This window comes from Camelina sativa, chromosome 13 (assembly GCF_000633955.1).
Source record: "Camelina sativa cultivar DH55 chromosome 13, Cs, whole genome shotgun sequence".
In the NCBI taxonomy this organism is placed as follows: Eukaryota; Viridiplantae; Streptophyta; class Magnoliopsida; order Brassicales; family Brassicaceae; genus Camelina; species Camelina sativa.
This window is the reverse complement of record NC_025697.1, coordinates 22,551,638-22,570,877: the sequence shown is the minus strand read 5'-3', so window position 1 is coordinate 22,570,877 and position 19,240 is coordinate 22,551,638. Positions and strand designations below refer to the sequence as shown.

The window sequence follows — 19,240 nt, the reverse complement described above, 5'->3', positions numbered from 1 at the left end:
CTAAAAACACAGTCGCTAAATTTAGCGACTGAATTGCGATTGTTTTGCTACTGAATGGCTACTTAAATAAAACAGTCGTCTAGGAGACGCTAATTGGAGACTGATGCATATTGTCGCAGAGTAGTCGCCAATTTGAGACTAATTTGGAGACCAGTTTGACAGTCGTTAAAAGATTGCGACTAAAGAGCTACTATTTAGCGACTTCTTTAATTAATTTGGGCCGTAACAAAACATGAAAACCTATTTTTTATTCGTTTTCTTCTCCGAACAAACCCTAATCCAATATTTCTTTTCTCAATTGTTTCTTCTTCTTCGAGACGAAACGGCGAAACCTCAAAACCCTAGATCTAAATTCCTCTCACTCGACGATACCGTAAACCCTTGATGGCTGGAGTAAAGAAAAGAGGCGGAGGAAGAAGAAATCCCTCTAATCGAACCTCTGGAACTTCACAAACGGCAAATCAAAGACCCGCCAATCTTCCAAGCCAATATACCTTCACGCCGGCGAACCAGCGAGATCCAGAGATTGATTCTCAGGGAACTCCTGTCCCAATCCTCCAGCCTCCAGCGAGACCTACAACTTCTTACCGAGACTATCCACCTCCGACAAATCTGTTCCAGCACTCGAGGAGCTTTCCTGGAACATCCCCTTCCGGCGAAGCTCCAACCAGGCGTCCTTTTCCTCAACCTCTCGCCTCCGCGACGAATCCACCAGAAATCTCGAGCCAACTTTGAGAGTCTCCTCAACCGTCAATCACGAATCATCATCGACAGGCTCCTCAAGTCTCGAATCTACTTCGACAGTCTCCTCTACCTCGACAGTCTCATCGACCACCCTCTTCTTAACCTGGTCAACCTCGAGCAGATTCTGCATCGCTTCACAGTTCTCAAGTGCAAAACTCACATTAGGAAGAAGTTGATTCTGAGGATGACGGTGCAAGGGAATCAAATCTCCCAGCTGATGTACTCGCTTCTTTACATGACATGTTTGTCCAACCAGGCCTTGAGAAGTATACCACTGTCCTCTCTCCCTCATTAGAGCGTGGAACCACTTGGTAAGAATTTGGATTAGAATTTTGGATTTTGGATTAAAATTTGATTGTGTTTGTTTGTTTGTGATTAGAATTTTTAGAAATTTGGATTGTTTGTGTTTGTTTGTGATTAGAATTTTTAGAATTTTGGATTGATCGATTTGTTTGTGATTAGAATTTTTAGAATTTTGGATTGTTTGTGTTTGTTTGTGATTAGAATTTTACTTGGATTGATCGATTTGTTTGTGTTTGATTAGAATTTTACTACTGATTTGTTTGTGTTTGAAGGTTTGGTAAAGACAAGTCATCACTTACCCGAAAGATTACAAAAGTGTTTACAAACAAGTTTGATGGTCCATATTACAGTTGGGATTGTGTTCTGAATGCAAGAAGAGAAGGTTACTTCTTGGAATTCGCGGTAAACTTCTACTCCTTTCAATTTGATTTCTATATTTATAGTTTTTTTCTTGGTTTTTTTTATCACTAACACTAGTCTTCTTTTGTAGAAAACACACACCTGGGATCCCTCTCTAACCGGTGTGGTTCAAGCAAAGTTCTATAGCATTTGTCAAAACTGTATGAAAGACATGGTTTCCAAGTCAGCAGCTCAGCGAGAGGAAGTGAAACCGAGGTGGATTGAGAGAACTCTTTGGAAAGAAATGTGTGACTATTGGAACACAGAAGAAGCCATGGCAAAGAGTGCAACCACTTCAGCAGCTCGAATGTCTGACCGTAATGGTCTTGGCCCTCACAAGCATGTATCAGGGCCGAAGTCTTCCTTTCAAATCGAACAATAGATGGTGAGTTACATCATAACCTTTTCATTGTTTAATTACTTGACATCAAATGGTTCCTAACTTTTTCATTGTCTAACATTTCAGGAAGTAGAATTGGGAAGACCGCCAACTATTCCTGAAGTTTTTCTCAGGACTCATACCAAAAAAGATGGTACTTTTGTGGATAAGAAAGTGCAAGCAGTTCATGAGGCATATAAGAAAAAAAGGGAAGCTAAGTTGGCTGCTCAAGATAATGATGAGTCTTCTGATGGTACTTCACGTCGATCAGAGCTATCTCACGAGGAGGATGATGAGCTCTTTCTTAAGGTAATTTGCTTCTTTCTAATAAGCTATTAAGTTTTTCATTGTTAAGTAATTATAATAACTTTTTCTCTCTGTTTTGTGTATGGAATATACTTTCATAAATGATAGAGGAACATACTTTGGAGTTGGAAGCTTAGGAAGTTACATCAACGGGAAGCGGAAGTATCCTGGAAGCTCTTCTACTTTCACAACCCTGCAACAACAGCTTGAAGACGCTAACCGCAAAATAAAGGAACAAGCAGCTCTACAAGCAGAGCGTGACGCAGAGGCTTCACGGGTTGCAGCTGAGGCTTTACGGGTTGCATCTGAGCAACAAGCAGAGATCTCACGCTTGGTGAGTTTCCTCAAGACTAACCCAAACTATGTCGCCTTCCTCGAGTCTCAAACCAATGACCCAAACCCTGCTGATTTTCAAAGTTAGGTTCCCTCATGATTATGAAAACTTTTGTAATATTTGCAACACTCTTGGATATTTGGATGTTTTTTGGAACTTTTGCAACTTTTGTAAAAAACATGGTACTTATGTCTTTGTTTAATTTCATGTTTGCTATGTTTTAGTTATAGTTTTCTTAATCAGATTTGGTATTACAAAATCAAATAATGCATTTTTACCATAATTTTTTTAAAAACATGATAATTAAACAGTCGTAAAACAGTCACCAAAACGTAAACAAAACGTTTTGGTTAGTCGCCAATCAGTTTAGTGACTACGTATGTCAGTCGCCAATCAGTCGTGACTAAGTAGTTAGCGACTGTATAGTGACTGTTTTTGTAGTCGGTAATTCCATGTTTTCTTGTAGTGGATATGATCGACATGTTTCCTATGTTTTCAAGCTTTTGTTTTCTTCAGAATCTCCCCATAAAAATGAATTCTATCAGTCTTATCTTTTCAAAATTTGAAGACCAAAGACAAGAAAATTGCGATGACTACTTTTAGGAATCATCAAGACTTTTGACTCCAACAGTGAATTTGGCTGAATAATTTTCTTCCACTTCTTCAATTGTGAGATGAATTAGTTAAATGATATTCAACTCAATTTTATTCATCTTAATACTTTCGACCTATTCAATTTCATGCAGCCATTCGTTATTTATCATCAACATTACACGATAACTATAAAACAACCGAAAACCTTTTAAAAAGAGTATTTTTTGTTATTAAGTCTTCTCGTTGACAACAAAAACTCGAAAGAGACATAAAAAAGGACCAAAATCTCATATACCCCTTTCCATCAAAACAATTTCTCAAAACCCCCTCAATGTTAAAAAGACAAAATTACCCTTAATAAAGGTTGTTAAAAGTTAAATATAATTAAATCAGTAAGTGTTCAACGAAAAACACAATAGCTCAGTGGTTGTGAGCTTCATGCGCACGCGCGCGCGCTCAGGGTTCGAATCCCACTATGCGGGGTGCAACTAGGGTGCAATTGGTACAACTAGGATGTTCGATTTTTATTTAAAAATTGTTAGAGAGGTAGTTTCGTCCTTTCATTAAAGAAGAGAGGTATGTAGAATTAAAGTGGATGTGTAGAAAAGAATTTCTAGGATAAGAGTATAGTAGTGCAAGAATTGTCGAGTAAAGAAACAAAATAAAATGGTAAACTAAGCCTAATAAGGCTCAATACTCTCTTTCAAATTGGAACATGGAGATTAACAATAGACTTAAGCATGCGACTTTTACCAGATCCGAAGCTGCCAATCCAACTTGACCCGAATTTTCGGGTTTTGGTTTAACCCAATTTTGAATACGGTTTAATTTGGAACGATTGAGATTTTGGTTCAGAATCCAATTTGACCCCGACTTATTCCCTAACTTAAAAAAAAAAACAAAAATTATACCAAAATATACCAAAATTAAACTGGTTTAAAGTCCATTTTAACAAGTTTCGATATGAACAATTTTTGAGTTCACTCCTAAGGTGAACCCCTTTGTTCACTTCTTCTTATTTTAGCCAATAAAAATTTCATATGTCATAATACATTTAAGAACCTATTCATTCACCTCTTTATAAAATAATGAAACAAAATCTGTATACATTATTATAAAATTTAAAACTTAAACCGCTTATTTATAAACCTAAACAGATATATAATTTCATTCTAATTGTAAAATCAAAACACTAACCATCTCATTTGTAAACCCAAACCGACATATAATTTCATTTTAATTGTAAAATCTAAACCCTGATCACTTCATTTGTAAACCCAAACCAACATATAATTTCGTTTTAATTGTAAAATATAAACCCTAACCACTTCATTTGTAAACCGAAACTGACATATAATTTCGTTTTAACTGTAAAATCTAAACCCTAACCACTTCATTTGTAAACCCAAACCGACATATAATTTCGTTTTAATTGTAAAATCTAAACCTTAACCACTTCATTTATAAACCCAAACCAACATATAATTTTATTCTAATTGTAAAATCTAAACACTAACCATCTCATTTGTAAACTCAAACCGACATATAATTTCGTTTTAATTGTAAATCTAAACCCTAATCACTTCATTTGTAAACCCAAACCGACATATAATTTCGTTTTAATTGTAAAATCTAATCCCTAACTACTTCATTTGTAAACCGAAACTGACATATAATTTCGTTTTAATTGTAAAATCTAAACCCTAACCATTTCATTTGTAAACCGAAACTCACATATAATTTCGTTTTAATTGTAAAATCTAAACTCTAACCACTTCATTTGTAAATCCAAACCGACATATAATTTCATTTTAATTGTAAAATCTAAACACTAACCATCTCATTTGTAAACCCAAACCGACATATAATTTCATTTTAATTGTAAAATCTAAACACTAACCATCTCATTTGTAAACCCAAACCGACATATAATTTCATTTTAATTGTAAAATCTAAACACTAACCATCTCATTTGTAAACCCAAACCGACATATAATTTCATTTTAATTGTAAAATCTAAACACTAACCATCTCATTTGTAAACCCAAACCGACATATAATTTCATTTTAATTGTAAAATCTAAACACTAACCATCTCATTTGTAAACCCAAACCGACATATAATTTCATTTTAATTGTAAAATCTAAACACTAACCATCTCATTTGTAAACCCAAACCGACATATAATTTCATTTTAATTGTAAAATCTAAACACTAACCATCTCATTTGTAAACCCAAACCGACATATAATTTCATTTTAATTGTAAAATCTAAACACTAACCATCTCATTTGTAAACCCAAACCGACATATAATTTCATTTTAATTGTAAAATCTAAACACTAACCATCTCATTTGTAAACCCAAACCGACATATAATTTCATTTTAATTGTAAAATCTAAACACTAACCATCTCATTTGTAAACCCAAACCGACATATAATTTCATTTTAATTGTAAAATCTAAACACTAACCATCTCATTTGTAAACCCAAACCGACATATAATTTCATTTTAATTGTAAAATCTAAACACTAACCATCTCATTTGTAAACCCAAACCGACATATAATTTCATTTTAATTGTAAAATCTAAACTCTAACCACTTCATTTGTAAATCCAAACCGACATATAATTTTATTTGAATTATAAAATCTAAACTCTAATCACCTTATTTGTAAACCCAAACTGATACATCATTCCATTCTAATTGTAAAATCTCAACCAAGTCAATATTTAACTTTCCTTAAAAAAATATTATACAGAATTTGTTTCCTTAATCTGTTTTGGTTTTCAGTTTAATTTTGATTTATTTTTTAAAATAAAATAATGTATAGAAGATTGTGATTGGTTGAAAAGGAAAAAGTGAACAAGAAGGTTTACCCTACGAGTGAATCTAAGTATTTTTCTTTGGATATTAACCAGAGAAATCCAAGACCAAATCTCACCTGAAACCTTACACGATTCGTTTTTTTGTGTTCGGTTAAATTCGGTGGAGTTTTTGAAAACTCAAATACTCGAAAAATTCTATCCTACCTACTGCACCTGGATACCCAAACTCTCAGGCTTATTTAGACTATTAAATAGCTGATAAATTTCTGTTATAATATCGACCAATTAGTCTTCAAAACGTTACATATATTGTGAAAGTAATAATGTTTTGAATAACATCACGGAGAAAATGACAATCCTGGTCAATATGCGGACTTATTATTGTCAAACAATCGCGTCTAAACTTATCCTGGAAAACAATTGAATCTGTGATTGAGAGCGATACTCCATTGTAGTACATATTCACAAAAAAATGGCATGTGCTACATAGTGACCGTCTTACTCTACTTACAAACGAGGCTGATTACGCGGCTGATTACTTTAAGTGTGATGCTTGCAAGAGATGGTCCAATGGTTTCAGATACCATCACGGGCATTACACATTCGATGTTCAGTGCATTTCAATTTCTGAGCCATTTTTTCATCCAAGTCATATTGATCATCCTTTATATAACATTTCGAAAGATATAGAGATGAGTTGCAACGGCTGCAGTGAGAAGGGTTATGATGTGTTAAGATGCATTGAAGATGATTGTAAATTTGTCTTATGCTTCAAATGCGCCACTTTACCACAAGTGGTAAAGCATAGAGTTGATGATCATCCTCTCTCACTGTGCTACGGCGAAAAGGCAAGTGGTAAATTCTGCTGTGACATTTGTGAAAAAGATACCGACCCAAAGACATGGTTCTACACGTGTAAAGGTCACCATGCTAGATTGCATACAAGTGTGTGCTCGGAGAATTTTCAAATCTCATGCCAAGAAGCACAATTCAGAATTGGTTCCAATTGTTTGAGGTGGTGCTCAATGATAGCATATCTCGTCCATTTTGCAGGTAGTGTAAGTTGCGTTGTATTTTTCCTATCATTTTGAAGAGAATTGGAACCTCAGATGAATACTTTTGCTCTACTTTTTGCTATAGTACCGTCTGAAGCAAGATGTCTAGCGAGTGGGAGTTTTGTTTTAGATTTGTACCATTTCTTTTTACAACAGTTCATTTCCATTATAAGTTGATTTCGTTAATGTGTCATTTATCTAAGAATCTTGCAGTTTTAGTTCTATATGACCTAACCTGTTGTCCATTTCGTTTTCTACAAAATCTCACCTTAAACAAAAAAAAAACCCCCCCAAGGTTGTCAAATACAATTTGCTAACTGAGAATGTCCACAAGATAGTGGTAATTAAAGAGTTGCATATGAGGATCATTTAACCACCTATACTATGCTAGAATTAATGAAGCATATAATACTATGCTAGAATTAATTAGGGATGAGTTAAGAGAGTCTGAAACACAAGGAGTAAAATGGCACGTGGAGTAGTCTATTTATATTCTGTTACTCTGTATCTTCAGTGAAGCTATAAACCGAGAAGAATTAATGCTGTTTCTATCGAGTCTGTGATTGAGAGCGATACTCCATTGTTGTAACACATTCGCCCTCGAGTTGATACGACTCTGTCACGTAGGCACTGTACCAGTTTTGGCATATTGAGGCTCGTATACTGTATATATTTTTGTGTCGTCTCTCTTCTTCTGTTTTAATGACAATAATAAAGAATCAAAAGTTGACTTCTTTTTTATTTTGTGTTTCGGTTTAATAAAACAATTATGATTTTCGAGAACACTACACTACAGATACCTTCGTTCTATGCTAGTCATATAGTGAACTTTTGTAATTTTGCAAGTGGAAGGTTCTATCACACATTACTCTCAATATCTTCAGTATTGCACAAAATTCATCAATCTTCAGTAAAAAAAATGACTATTCTTTACAAGTGGTTCGTTTAAATAAAATAATAATACGCTTAGATATATATTGTCACTATTACAATAGTAACAATTATTTTTAGTGTTAATGAAAGACCACCAGACAGAATCAAAAGGTCTGACACCCACCTATTATTTTTATAAGACCATCGTCGTTGAGATTTAAGAGAAGACTTTTAATAGAGGAAGAAACGTGAAAGGAGATTTCAGACCCAAACCTTTTTCTTCTTCTTCTTCTTCTTCTTCTTGTTCCAAATCGCCTAGTATACGAACATGGATTCTGAGGGAGTGTTAATGCCGTGGGTCCATGAACATCTTATGATGCCTTGGGATGAGCTAAGGAAAGGTGATTGCTGTGGACTCTTGTTGGAAGAAGATATCAGTGATGGCTACTATTGCAAAAGCTGCGACTATTTCGTCCACAAGAAATGTGTCGATGAGCCCTCTGAATATGTCAAACACCCATCTCACCCGGATCACACTCTTCAGCTTCTAAGTACTAAAGGACCAAGTAGATACTGCGATTTATGTGGAAGGAGCATCAGTGACCTATTCTATCATTGTGAGATCTGTGACTTCGACGTAGATCTATACTGCGCCAAGTACCCACCACCAGAGGTCATTGACACTTCCGAGACGCATCACCACAAGCTTAGCCTTCACAAGGAGCAGAGCAATTTCAGATGTGATGCTAAATGTGGGAAGACTGGAGCTGAGTTTCCTTACGTATGTTTGGAGTGTGAGTTAGCTTTCCATGAAGGTTGCGTATCGCGCCCATCTGAGTTTAAAAAACACCCGTCAGAGGTAAACCATTCCTACCATCCTTTACACCCTCTTAAGCTCTCCACAGGTCAGTCACCGGACTATTCTGATGGAAAATGTCGTCTTTGCACAAGAAAGATTGATGATAGGTTGTTTTATCATTGCTCTCCGTGCAACTTCTCCTTGGATATGCGTTGTGTTATGAATCCACCACAACAATCTCTTCTGAATTTGAAAGCTCATGATCACCAACTCACCCTTCTCCCAAGACTCTTTTCGTTTACGTGTAATGCTTGTGGACTGAATGGAGATCGAAGCCCTTACATTTGTGTTCAATGTGATTTCATGATTCACCAAGACTGTCTTGACTTGCCGCGCCTCATCAACATTAATCGGCATGATCACCGTGTCTCTCGAGTTTCTCTTCTTGGTGTTGTGAATTCTGTGTGTAGAGTTTGTAGGAAGAAGGTGGATTGGACTTGTGGAGGTTTTTGTTGCGAGAGGTGTCCCGGCTACGTCGTTCATTCGAAATGTGCTACTACAAAAGATGTGTGGAATGGGAAAGAACTCCAAGGAGTACCTGAAGAAACAGAGGATATAGAGCCATATGTGGTAATAGATGACAACACAATACAACATTTCAGCCACAAAGAGCATCACCTAAGACTCCACGTTAATGGTGTTCTTTGTGACGACAACAAACGGTGCAGGGCATGCACCCATCCAATATGTCTCCAATCCTTCTATGGTTGTATGGATTGTGACTTCATTCTCCACCAGGACTGCGCTGGATTTCCTAGAGTGAAGTGGCATGTGTTACACAACGAGCGTCTTACTTTAGTTACAAACAAGGCTGATTTATTTGGGTGTGCTGCTTGTGGTAGATATTCCAATGGTTTCAGATATCAGCATGGGGATAAGACATTCGATGTTCAGTGCGGTTCAATTTCTGAGCCGTATTTCCATCGAAGTAATCATGATCATCCCCTATATTACATTTCAAAAGTTGGAGAGATTAAGAGGTGCAATGGCTGCAACGAGAAGGGTAATGATGTGCTTAGATGCATTGAAGATGATTGTAAATTTGTCTTGTGCTTCAAATGCGCCACTCTACCACAAGTGGTAAAGCATAGAGTTGACGATCATCCTCTCTCACTATGCTATGACGAAGAAGCAAGTGGTACATATTGGTGTGACATTTGTGAAAAAGAAACCGATCCAGAGAAATGGTTCTACACATGTAAGGATCACCAGTCTAGTTTGCATACAAAGTGTGTGCTCGGAAACTTTTCAAATCTCATGCCAAGAAGCACAGTTGAAGATAGAAATGTATCATACGAGGTGGTGCTCAATAATAGTGTCTCTCGTCCATTTTGCAGCTCATGTAAGTTGCATTGCATTTTTCCTATCATCCTGAAGATGCTTGGAATCTCAGATGAATACTTTTGCTCTTTAGAATGCCTTAAGCAAGATGAGGTGGTTGATTGCAACACAATACTTCATTCTCCACCAACACTGAGCTGGATTTCTAAGGAAGAAACAATATGTGCTATACAATGAGCACTTTACTCTAGTACCCGCATAGGGATATGGAATTCGATGTCCGGTGCGGTTCAATTTCTGAGCCATTTGTCCGTCTAAGTCATCCCCGTCATCCATTATATTACACTTCACCAGATGAAGCAAATAAGAGAAGCAATGGCTGCATCGAATTAAATTGTAGATTTGTCATATGCTTAGTTTTTAATGTGCTCAGGATTTTTCTTTTAGATTTCTTGTGTTTTACATGTTCATTTCCGTTATGAGTCATTATTATCTAAGAATCTTGCATTCTTATTTTGATTTGATTTATCTATTTCAAACATTTTCAGCCTTTCATTTCCTACAAAATCTCATTGGAAAAATGAAGAACAAGAAAAGAAAACATGGTTATGCTTTGTTACAACAAAAGACAAGGTGTGTATAACTAAAGCAAAAGATTCTTAAGGACTAAAAGAACAATCATTATGAAACAAAGTATAAGGAGTATCGTCGCACATTTCACCATTGGTCCTTCTCTTTGTGTTCTCTCCGCCTGTTGAAATGTCTCTATAAGGTGAAAATTCTGTAGTATTCACAAAGAGTTTTTTTTGGTAAAGAATCAAACCTTTTGTAGTTGTTTAAAGCCTTCCTCGACTGATGTAGAAACATTTTGGACATTGTAATCTATCCGATCAACAATAGTGCCCTAATTGATACAAGAACATAAGAAAACTAATTGTTGAGAAACCAATAAAAACTTTGTATCCATTTATATGCCGCTTATTAAAAAGTCAGCAAGAAGAAACCTGGTCAATCACAAGAGCTGATAAGTCCTTCATTATCTGAGCAAGGTCATTCACGGACCCCAAAACCTAAAAAGAAATCTGAAGTTAATCACCATAGAAAAATGAAACAAGCAGCTCCTTAAAATATGATAAGAGTAACAGCTTCCAAGCTACCTGTTGTATCTCTCTTTCCCTTTCCGCTGAGACATGTTGCCCTTTCTTCAACTTTATTGTCTGGTGTTCATCGAAACCCTAAGATTTGTTGAAGACCAGTGATTCTCAGTACGGTATTGGCAATGTAAGCAAGGCAATGGTAATTGATTGGGAAAACTGAATTGTTACAACCATAAGAAGTGTTTCGTAATATCAATAATATACTTTTACACATCCATTAAGCACTTACCATCCCACCAAGTTCATCGTCTTCATCCAGTCTCGGAATCTTTCCATTCAAGTTAAACTCCAAATCTACTCCATCCTGACCCTATGATTAGAGAAGCCAAATATGAATAAGAGCACCAAATTCGTCCATCTCAGGGTGCGTGAATATCCCAGGAATCAAATCTTTATTGTTTGTTAACTGAAAATAAAGGAAACATACCTCTCTCTGCTGTTGGAGACGTTTCAAATAGGTAGACTGTTTTCTGCGGAGCTCCATGGAGAGGTTCTGAAGATCTGTTGCAAGAGAACGCTGTCAAAAACAGTATGTCAAAGAGTAGGTCAAGTCCATTGGAGAACCCCACTATATAAGTAGACAGAACTTTAACCTCATGCTACAAACTTAAAACATACAATAACCTAAAGATTTGTTATACAGAAGAGAGAAAAAAAACCCAAATTTACTTCATACAATTTGCTAACTGATAATGTGGATAATATGGTAATCAAAGATTTTCATATGAGGATCATTTAACCACCACCTACCCCTATCTGATTGTCTAAAAGCACAAAAGAAAAGCTAACGGCCACGAATTCTTTATAGTTAACATAGTCCAACAATACCTGCACATTTTTCCTAAGACTTGATTCTTCTGAAGGCCCTCTGGTAGATAACTTCTGCAATCTCTTTTCTGAATTCCTCAACAAATCAGTGATATCATGAATGAGCAACTCGACTTCACGTTGAATCCCTTTGTTATCTCCAAACGTAGGCATCAACGCCTTTGAATGAGCCTTTGATAATTCACCCATTTTGTCTCGCACCTTCTGTATATTATAAGTTATCTCCTCAGAATCGTCAACCCAAGCTGGTGGCATACCAATTGTGAAGGCATCACTACTGCAAACAATCACAACAAAGATAGAATGAACAAATATGTCAAAAGACTCAAGAAAACAAAGCTTTTTCAAACCCTAAACTACTCTCCATCGTCCAATTCAATCACAAATTTCGAATCAATTCTCCAATTTTTTTAATAATCAAATCACAAAATCGGAACAAACAAATATATTATTACCTTGATGGACCAGGATCACTGGTGTTCAAAGGAGCATAAGAAGAGTGATTTGACCGAGAAAACGAACCGCTGACCATTTCGATCACCGGACCACCGAAAGAATCAGACGCCGATAGAGATAAAGGAGCACGCGCGCTCTTACACGCATCCCTGTGTTTCCTGTACACCGTCGTCCGATTCCTCGTCGCCATCAATTCCAAATCAAGTGATCCTTAGTTCTTGTACACCGTCGTACTGTTCCTCGTCGGAAAAAAAAAAGAACACGATATCGGATTCGGAGCTTGCGTCGTCGGAGAAAAAGCAAACGAATCTGAACCGAAGGATAATAATTATTTGGGCTTTATTAAAAATGGGCTTGACAAGGCCCAATTATATTATTATTAAGCTTTTTTTGTCACTTGTGATATTGGGTCAATATAAGTGTGTGGAGCACACGTTTTAAGACGATGACGCAAAAGACGAAAGAGTGCCCGTGGACTCTACGCGGCTAAGAAGTCAACAAAGAGACGGCGGTTTGTTCAGGGTAAAACTACTAAGTTTGGGGTAGTTTAGTCATTTTAGCTTTACCTCCACAGATTCGTGTCCATGGGTTCTCCTCCTTGTAAGAAAAAGAAAAGACCACACTTAAAAGGTCTTGCCTTTTAGGTGTGTTTCCTCGCACTTTCAGGCTGAACAAAAAAGTACTGACAGATGCTAATAAATTATAAATACACGAGGAGCAAGAAAATGTATATTTACTAATTGTAATAATAAAAAAAAAAAAGTGATCTGAGATTTTCATTTCAGGTTCTTTTTTTTTTCTTTTGGATTCAGAATCAAATGGAAGAAGCTTTGTTGGGCATTTGTGGATTTGATTCTTCGAAGAAATATCGATTAGAAGAACTTGCCAAGTATCAGTCTGGTTTGTTTCAAAATCCTTTTTTTTTTTTTCCAATTTGCATTAGCTTTGAGTTTTTGGGCCCTTATTACAGTGTAGTGGGTTTAAATTTTGTGAAACATTTTGTTTAATAGGTTCATGTATTGAGTTTGAAGATGATGAAATGGCAGTGGAGTATCCGTGCCCGTTTTGCTCAGATGATTATGATTTGGTTGAATTGTGTCTCCATATCGACGAGGAGCATCATCAACTAGACGCTAACAATGGGGTAATTGCAGTTCATATGCATTTTGTTACGAATATTTCTATTAGTTATTTAGGATTCTTTCCATTTTCTTATTTCCTTCTCTCATAGGGTTTTTATTTTACGGTTTATTTATTATCTAGACTGTAAAGACTCATCCAAGCTAGATAGTGCTTTGGAGGTTTCGATCGGCCGAGGGAAGAGAACTTAGTTCTCTTTGAGAGTTTTACTCTTGTTACGATAGTGTTCTGTTTCTCTACTATTATAATAAAGGGTTTTGTTCTGAAACTGGTTCCATCTCTAATACATCTTCAAAATTCATTTGCTTTTCTTTCTATTAGACACTGAGGTTTTACAATGAAACAGTAGTTAGTTGTGAATTTCGATGTTCTTTGTACTCTAGAGCTTTTGCATGCTTACTTTAGTAGGTAGGATTGTGGTTCTGTAATGAGAGAGAGAGAGAGAGAGAGAGTTGGTAGGGACTTCTTGGATTATTCCCCTGATGCTTATAGAGATCACCTTTAGAAATTTATAACCGGTTCAGGTTTGAGTGATGAAAGTAGTCTTTTTCGTGATGATAAATGTAATAGCTTCTTACGAATTCAGCTTTGGTTGTGATGCAGATATGTCCGGTTTGTAGCAGACGGGTGAAAATGCATATGGTTGATCACATTACCACGCAGCACAGAGATGTCTTAAAGATATCCTTTTTTAATTCACTCTTCTTGCTTTTTAAACTTTTTCCAAATGATGGTATACTTCTATCGAGGCATTTGGGTTCCTTGACGAAAACTTACCTTGAACAAAAGCAGAGACTTTACAAGGATGAGACATATTCAGCGTTTTCTCCAGGGACTAGGAAATATTTACAGTCTCTAATGGATGAGCCACTGTCTACTAACCATACATCTAAAAGTGTTCCTGACCCGTTATTATCATTTATCTACAATCCGCCGTCACAAAACCAGTCCAAGCTTGTACTGCCTGATTTGTCAGGTGAAGCAAGCTTGGAAGAGAAGAGCTCTATTAGGGATTCAACAGAGAAGTAAGCATCTTCTTTTTGACATTCTTTGTTCTGTGTCTCTTGTTTCACTTTCTCAAACCTTGTCTTAAGATTCATTTTGTTTTTTGCATGTTCTCAGAGACGGGAAACTGCTGCCTCCCTTGTCAAATACGGAGCTACTAGAGAAGGCAAAGAAGAGAGAGTTTGTACAAGGTCTAATATCATCAGCCATATTCGATCATATCGACAACTTTTGAGTAAGAATTAGAGAAGATGTGATACATTGTTTGAATCTTTGTTGCTCTTAGTGTTAAGTATTTATATATGATACTCTGGCAAAGTACACTAGAGTAGTCTATAATATAAGCCAATGAGCTTCTTCTGTTTATCTTCAAACATCTACTTTGTTTGTTTACAGCTCATAATTCTTTAGTTACTTGAGGTCGGAGTTTCCTTAACAACCACTTCTTGCGTAGTTTTACATCTAGAGCCAAGAAAGTTTTCGCCTTGAGTTCATCTTCAAGCAGATCACAAGCATCTAATATAAGTTCCTCATCCATGTCTGGTAACGCTTGAATAGCCTCAACTGCATCCTCTATTGCCATGGTTTGGGTTTCATCAACTCGGGGCTTCTTTGGGTTTATAGGGCTTGTATCAGTATTAGCAAGTTGATCTCTTTTGTTCTTGGGGTCAAACAAAAGAGAGTTGCTATCTTCTTCCTCAGCTGAAATAGACAAATCTGTGGTTCCACTGGTCTTGAATTCGTGGAACTCAGTTTCAGGGTCAAACCAATCCATAGCTACAAAGCAGTTGTTTTCTTCAATCTCAGAATCACCACAGAGCACACACAGATCTTTATAGTACGGAATTGGCCGAGTCATAAATTGCCTTGCATCTCTATGAGCCTGGAGTTGTTTCAGACAAGACCACACTTTTTAAAAAAGAGACTAAAAAACATAACTAAACAACTAAACAGAGCAATCAGTTACCTTTATATAGTCTTGCCAGACTATATCATCAGCTGTAACCATTTGACGCTCATCATCCCAAGCAAACCCATCTGATCGAAGAATACTCTTGATCGCGTTGAACTGTCTTCTCAGAGTCTTATACCGATTCTTCAACACATCAACATTAAAGTAAGACTCAAATTTCGCATTGAAGAGATTAACCATCTCAGTCCAAGCTTGTTTCCGAAAAACACCTTCAATCTGATTTCCTCTCCTCGCTTGGTCCAGCATCAGATCAATGAAATATCTGTCCATTGGAGGATGCCAAGTAGTCCTGCTCCGTGTGATGCTACCTCCTTTTGTGTTAGACATGACTGTTGACGATTCACATATTCTGTTGTAACCTTCTTCTTCCTGAATCAATATCTTGGTTTCTCCCTCAGTATAATTCTCCTCACCTGAATCATTCACAAATTACTTACAACTCAGGTGAAGAGTCTTTGATCTTTGTGACAAATGTACAGGGAAAGATTCAAGTAACAATAGACTAAAGATTGTACCTTTGTGCTCAGACATGTAAATCAAGCACAGATCTTTGTAAAAAGGTATCGGCTTTATCCGAAAACATCTCGAATCAGGATGAACCTTCAAGAAATCAAAACCAAAAAAAAAGTTAACCCTCAAGAACAAGACACAAAATCTCACAAGGAAAACAAAAACGAACAAAAAAAAAAAACACCTTAAGATACTCATCCCAAACGCAGTTATCAGCAACAACCATCAGTCTAGTTTCATCCCAAGTAAAACCATCTTCTCTCAAAAGACTCTTGACAGATTTAAACAAGTTCCTCAACGTCTTATGCCTGTTTTTCAAAACATCTTTACCATATGGAAACTTAAACTTGGCAGTGAAGGAACAAGACATCATCTTCCAAGCTCGTTTACTAAACAAATGGTCTTCGAATCTGTTGCCTTTTCTCACTTGTTCCACCATGAGCTCNTCTACTTTGTTTGTATACAGCTCATAATTCTTTAGTTACTTGAGGTCGGAGTTTCCTTAACAACCACTTCTTGCGTAGTTTTACATCTAGAGCCAAGAAAGTTTTCGCCTTGAGTTCATCTTCAAGCAGATCACAAGCATCTAATATAAGTTCCTCATCCATGTCTGGTAACGCTTGAATAGCCTCAACTGCATCCTCTATTGCCATGGTTTGGGTTTCATCAACTCGGGGCTTCTTTGGGTTTATAGGGCTTGTATCAGTATTAGCAAGTTGATCTCTTTTGTTCTTGGGGTCAAACAAAAGAGAGTTGCTATCTTCTTCCTCAGCTGAAATAGACAAATCTGTGGTTCCACTGGTCTTGAATTCGTGGAACTCAGTTTCAGGGTCAAACCAATCCATAGCTACAAAGCAGTTGTTTTCTTCAATCTCAGAATCACCACAGAGCACACACAGATCTTTATAGTACGGAATTGGCCGAGTCATAAATTGCCTTGCATCTCTATGAGCCTGGAGTTGTTTCAGACAAGACCACACTTTTTAAAAAAGAGACTAAAAAACATAACTAAACAACTAAACAGAGCAATCAGTTACCTTTATATAGTCTTGCCAGACTATATCATCAGCTGTAACCATTTGACGCTCATCATCCCAAGCAAACCCATCTGATCGAAGTATACTCTTGATGGCATTGAACTGTCTTCTCAGAGTCTTATACCGATTCTTCAACACATCAACATTAAAGTAAGACTCAAATTTCGCATTGAAGAGATTAACCATCTCAGTCCAAGCTTGTTTCCGAAAAACACCTTCAATCTGATTTCCTCTCCTCGCTTGGTCCAGCATCAGATCAATGAAATATCTGTCCATTGGAGGATGCCAAGTAGTCCTGCTCCGTGTGATGCTACCTCCTTTTGTGTTAGACATGACTGTTGACGATTCACATATTCTGTTGTAACCTTCTTCTTCCTGAATCAATATCTTGGTTTCTCCCTCAGTATAATTCTCCTCACCTGAATCATTCACAAATTACTTACAACTCAGGTGAAGAGTCTTTGATCTTTGTGACAAATGTACAGGGAAAGATTCAAGTAACAATAGACTAAAGATTGTACCTTTGTGCTCAGACATGTAAATCAAGCACAGATCTTTGTAAAAAGGTATCGGCTTTATCCGAAAACATCTCGAATCAGGATGAACCTTCAAGAAATCAAAACCAAAAAAAAAGTTAACCCTCAAGAACAAGACACAAAATCTCACAAGGAAAACAAAAACGAACAAAAAAAAAAAACACCTTGAGATACTCATCCCAAACGCAGTTATCAGCAACAACCATCAGTCTAGTTTCATCCCAAGTAAAACCATCTTCTCTCAAAAGACTCTTGACAGATTTAAACAAGTTCCTCAACGTCTTATGCCTGTTTTTCAAAACATCTTTACCATATGGAAACTTAAACTTGGCAGTGAAGGAACAAGACATCATCTTCCAAGCTCGTTTACTAAACAAATGGTCTTCGAATCTGTTGCCTTTTCTCACTTGTTCCACCATGAGCTCGATGAAGTACTGATCCATTTCAGGTGTCCACACCGTTCTTAATCTCTCGTTTCCGTTTCTACTAAGTGTGCTCATTATGTATATATTCCTCCTCCTTCTATCTATACCTGCCAAAAATTCGATTTCACGAACACAAATTTTGAAATTGAGAAAATCAAATTAAGAAATCAGATATAAGATTTGCGGCCCATAACTTAGATTCGACTAAAAAAGCTAGAGAGCAGAGAATCGTCGCTTACAGAGAGCTCCGGTGAACAGGAAAATGGTGAGAATTTAGGGATACGGTTGTCCAGGATAAGGTTAGGTTTACTCGCGCAACCAATTTAGAAAACTCTATGGGCTTCTTATATTACTTTGTTGGGCTTTAACTAATTATGGGCCTAAAATAATAAAAGAACAACGTTTCATCTAGGGTTTATAACTTTATATCGTTTGGGAGTGACGTTTGTTTTCTCGCTTTCGTCGTCGTCGTCTTCTTCGTGAGAGATGTCCACAAAATTTTGGGGTTTAAATTGACAGAAGAAGAAGATTCTATTTTCCGGCTACTCAAGAACATCTCCATCCCCCGGCTGAGTATTGTAAGTTTTTTATTTTATGAAAACCCTTATGATTAGATTCTGATTAGTGTATTGTTTCTTGGTAATTACTTTTTGAGAGGTTTTATGAAATGAAACGAAGAGAGTAAAACCCTAACAGTTTCTTGTTTTTGGTTTCAATTCAACACAGATAAGTCGATGAGTAGCTTCAACGGAGACTCAATGGATAATTTCAAAGGCCTCCGGATAACTCAGCTCGATGATGATGAAGATGAGGAGACTGCAATGGAACCCGTAAACATTGATGAATTTGATGATGATGATGAGGATGATTATGAGCCTGTGACGTTAGGTTTCGTTGAGAGTCCTCGATTCTCTTGGTCGACTCTTCGTCAACTGTTCCCTAATCTAGCTGGTGGTGTTCCGGTACTATGTTAAAACATCTTTCAGTTTTTTTGCAATCAAAAGTGTCTTCTTCTTCCTTTTATGTGTTCTTATGTATTGATTCTTGGTATAGGCATGGTTAGATCCAGTTAATTTACCGTCAGGGAAGTCAATTCTGTGTGATCTATGTGAAGTACCTATGCAATTTGTACTGCAAGTAAGTTTCATACAACTTAGTTTGTTGTTTTTGCATGTTTTTTTGTATCAGTTTATTTAATGGGATTTGTGGGGGG

General features: G+C 36.7%; 5 protein-coding genes across 9 annotated transcripts in view; 3 read left to right on the top strand and 2 right to left on the bottom strand.

Annotated features, from left to right (window-relative positions):
- Positions 8,147-10,388, top strand: LOC104737563. Its single transcript, XM_010457767.2, has one exon. It carries the CDS (start codon positions 8,149-8,151, stop codon positions 10,195-10,197), a length of 2,049 nt encoding a protein of 682 aa, XP_010456069.1. The 5' UTR covers positions 8,147-8,148; the 3' UTR covers positions 10,198-10,388.
- Positions 10,546-12,737, bottom strand: LOC104737562 (syntaxin-42). 2 transcript variants are annotated; one of them, XM_010457765.2, is made up of 8 exons: positions 12,401-12,737; positions 11,946-12,222; positions 11,545-11,634; positions 11,347-11,427; positions 11,118-11,195; positions 10,965-11,030; positions 10,784-10,864; positions 10,546-10,711 (listed from the first exon to the last, which is right to left on the bottom strand). In XM_010457765.2, exons 1-8 carry the CDS (start codon positions 12,589-12,591, stop codon positions 10,604-10,606), a joined length of 972 nt encoding a protein of 323 aa, XP_010456067.1. In that variant the 5' UTR covers positions 12,592-12,737; the 3' UTR covers positions 10,546-10,603. The 2 variants fall into 2 exon arrangements, with proteins under 2 accessions (XP_010456067.1, XP_010456068.1); XM_010457766.2 differs by having other exon boundaries at positions 11,946-12,219; positions 12,401-12,726.
- On the top strand, positions 12,986-14,999 carry LOC104737560 (protein DEHYDRATION-INDUCED 19 homolog 5). 3 transcript variants are annotated; one of them, XM_019234761.1, is made up of 6 exons: positions 12,986-13,080; positions 13,214-13,301; positions 13,412-13,545; positions 14,145-14,222; positions 14,319-14,566; positions 14,664-14,920. In XM_019234761.1, the coding sequence occupies exons 2-6, from the start codon at positions 13,220-13,222 to the stop codon at positions 14,779-14,781; spliced, it is 660 nt and encodes a 219-aa protein (XP_019090306.1). In that variant the 5' UTR covers positions 12,986-13,080; positions 13,214-13,219; the 3' UTR covers positions 14,782-14,920. The 3 variants fall into 3 exon arrangements, with proteins under 3 accessions (XP_019090306.1, XP_010456064.1, XP_010456063.1); XM_010457762.2 differs by adding an exon at positions 14,943-14,999 and having other exon boundaries at positions 13,003-13,301; positions 14,664-14,781; XM_010457761.2 differs by having other exon boundaries at positions 13,003-13,301.
- Positions 14,866-18,349, bottom strand: LOC104737561 (L10-interacting MYB domain-containing protein). 2 transcript variants are annotated; one of them, XM_010457763.2, is made up of 6 exons: positions 18,267-18,349; positions 18,019-18,134; positions 16,214-16,465; positions 16,035-16,119; positions 15,514-15,932; positions 14,866-15,429 (listed from the first exon to the last, which is right to left on the bottom strand). In XM_010457763.2, exons 2-6 carry the CDS (start codon positions 18,100-18,102, stop codon positions 14,944-14,946), a joined length of 1,326 nt encoding a protein of 441 aa, XP_010456065.1. In that variant the 5' UTR covers positions 18,103-18,134; positions 18,267-18,349; the 3' UTR covers positions 14,866-14,943. The 2 variants fall into 2 exon arrangements, with proteins under 2 accessions (XP_010456065.1, XP_010456066.1); XM_010457764.1 differs by lacking the exons at positions 14,866-15,429; positions 15,514-15,932; positions 16,035-16,119; positions 16,214-16,465 and adding exons at positions 16,483-16,982; positions 17,067-17,485; positions 17,588-17,672 and having other exon boundaries at positions 17,767-18,134.
- The window catches only part of LOC104737559 (programmed cell death protein 2), a gene marked incomplete in the record, with an annotated part of 3,559 nt that continues 2,777 nt past the window's right edge, over positions 18,459-19,240 (top strand). Inside the window, 3 exon segments of the mRNA XM_019234760.1 lie at positions 18,459-18,605; positions 18,754-18,989; positions 19,081-19,164. Coding sequence (XP_019090305.1) covers positions 18,762-18,989; positions 19,081-19,164 — 312 coding nt within the window.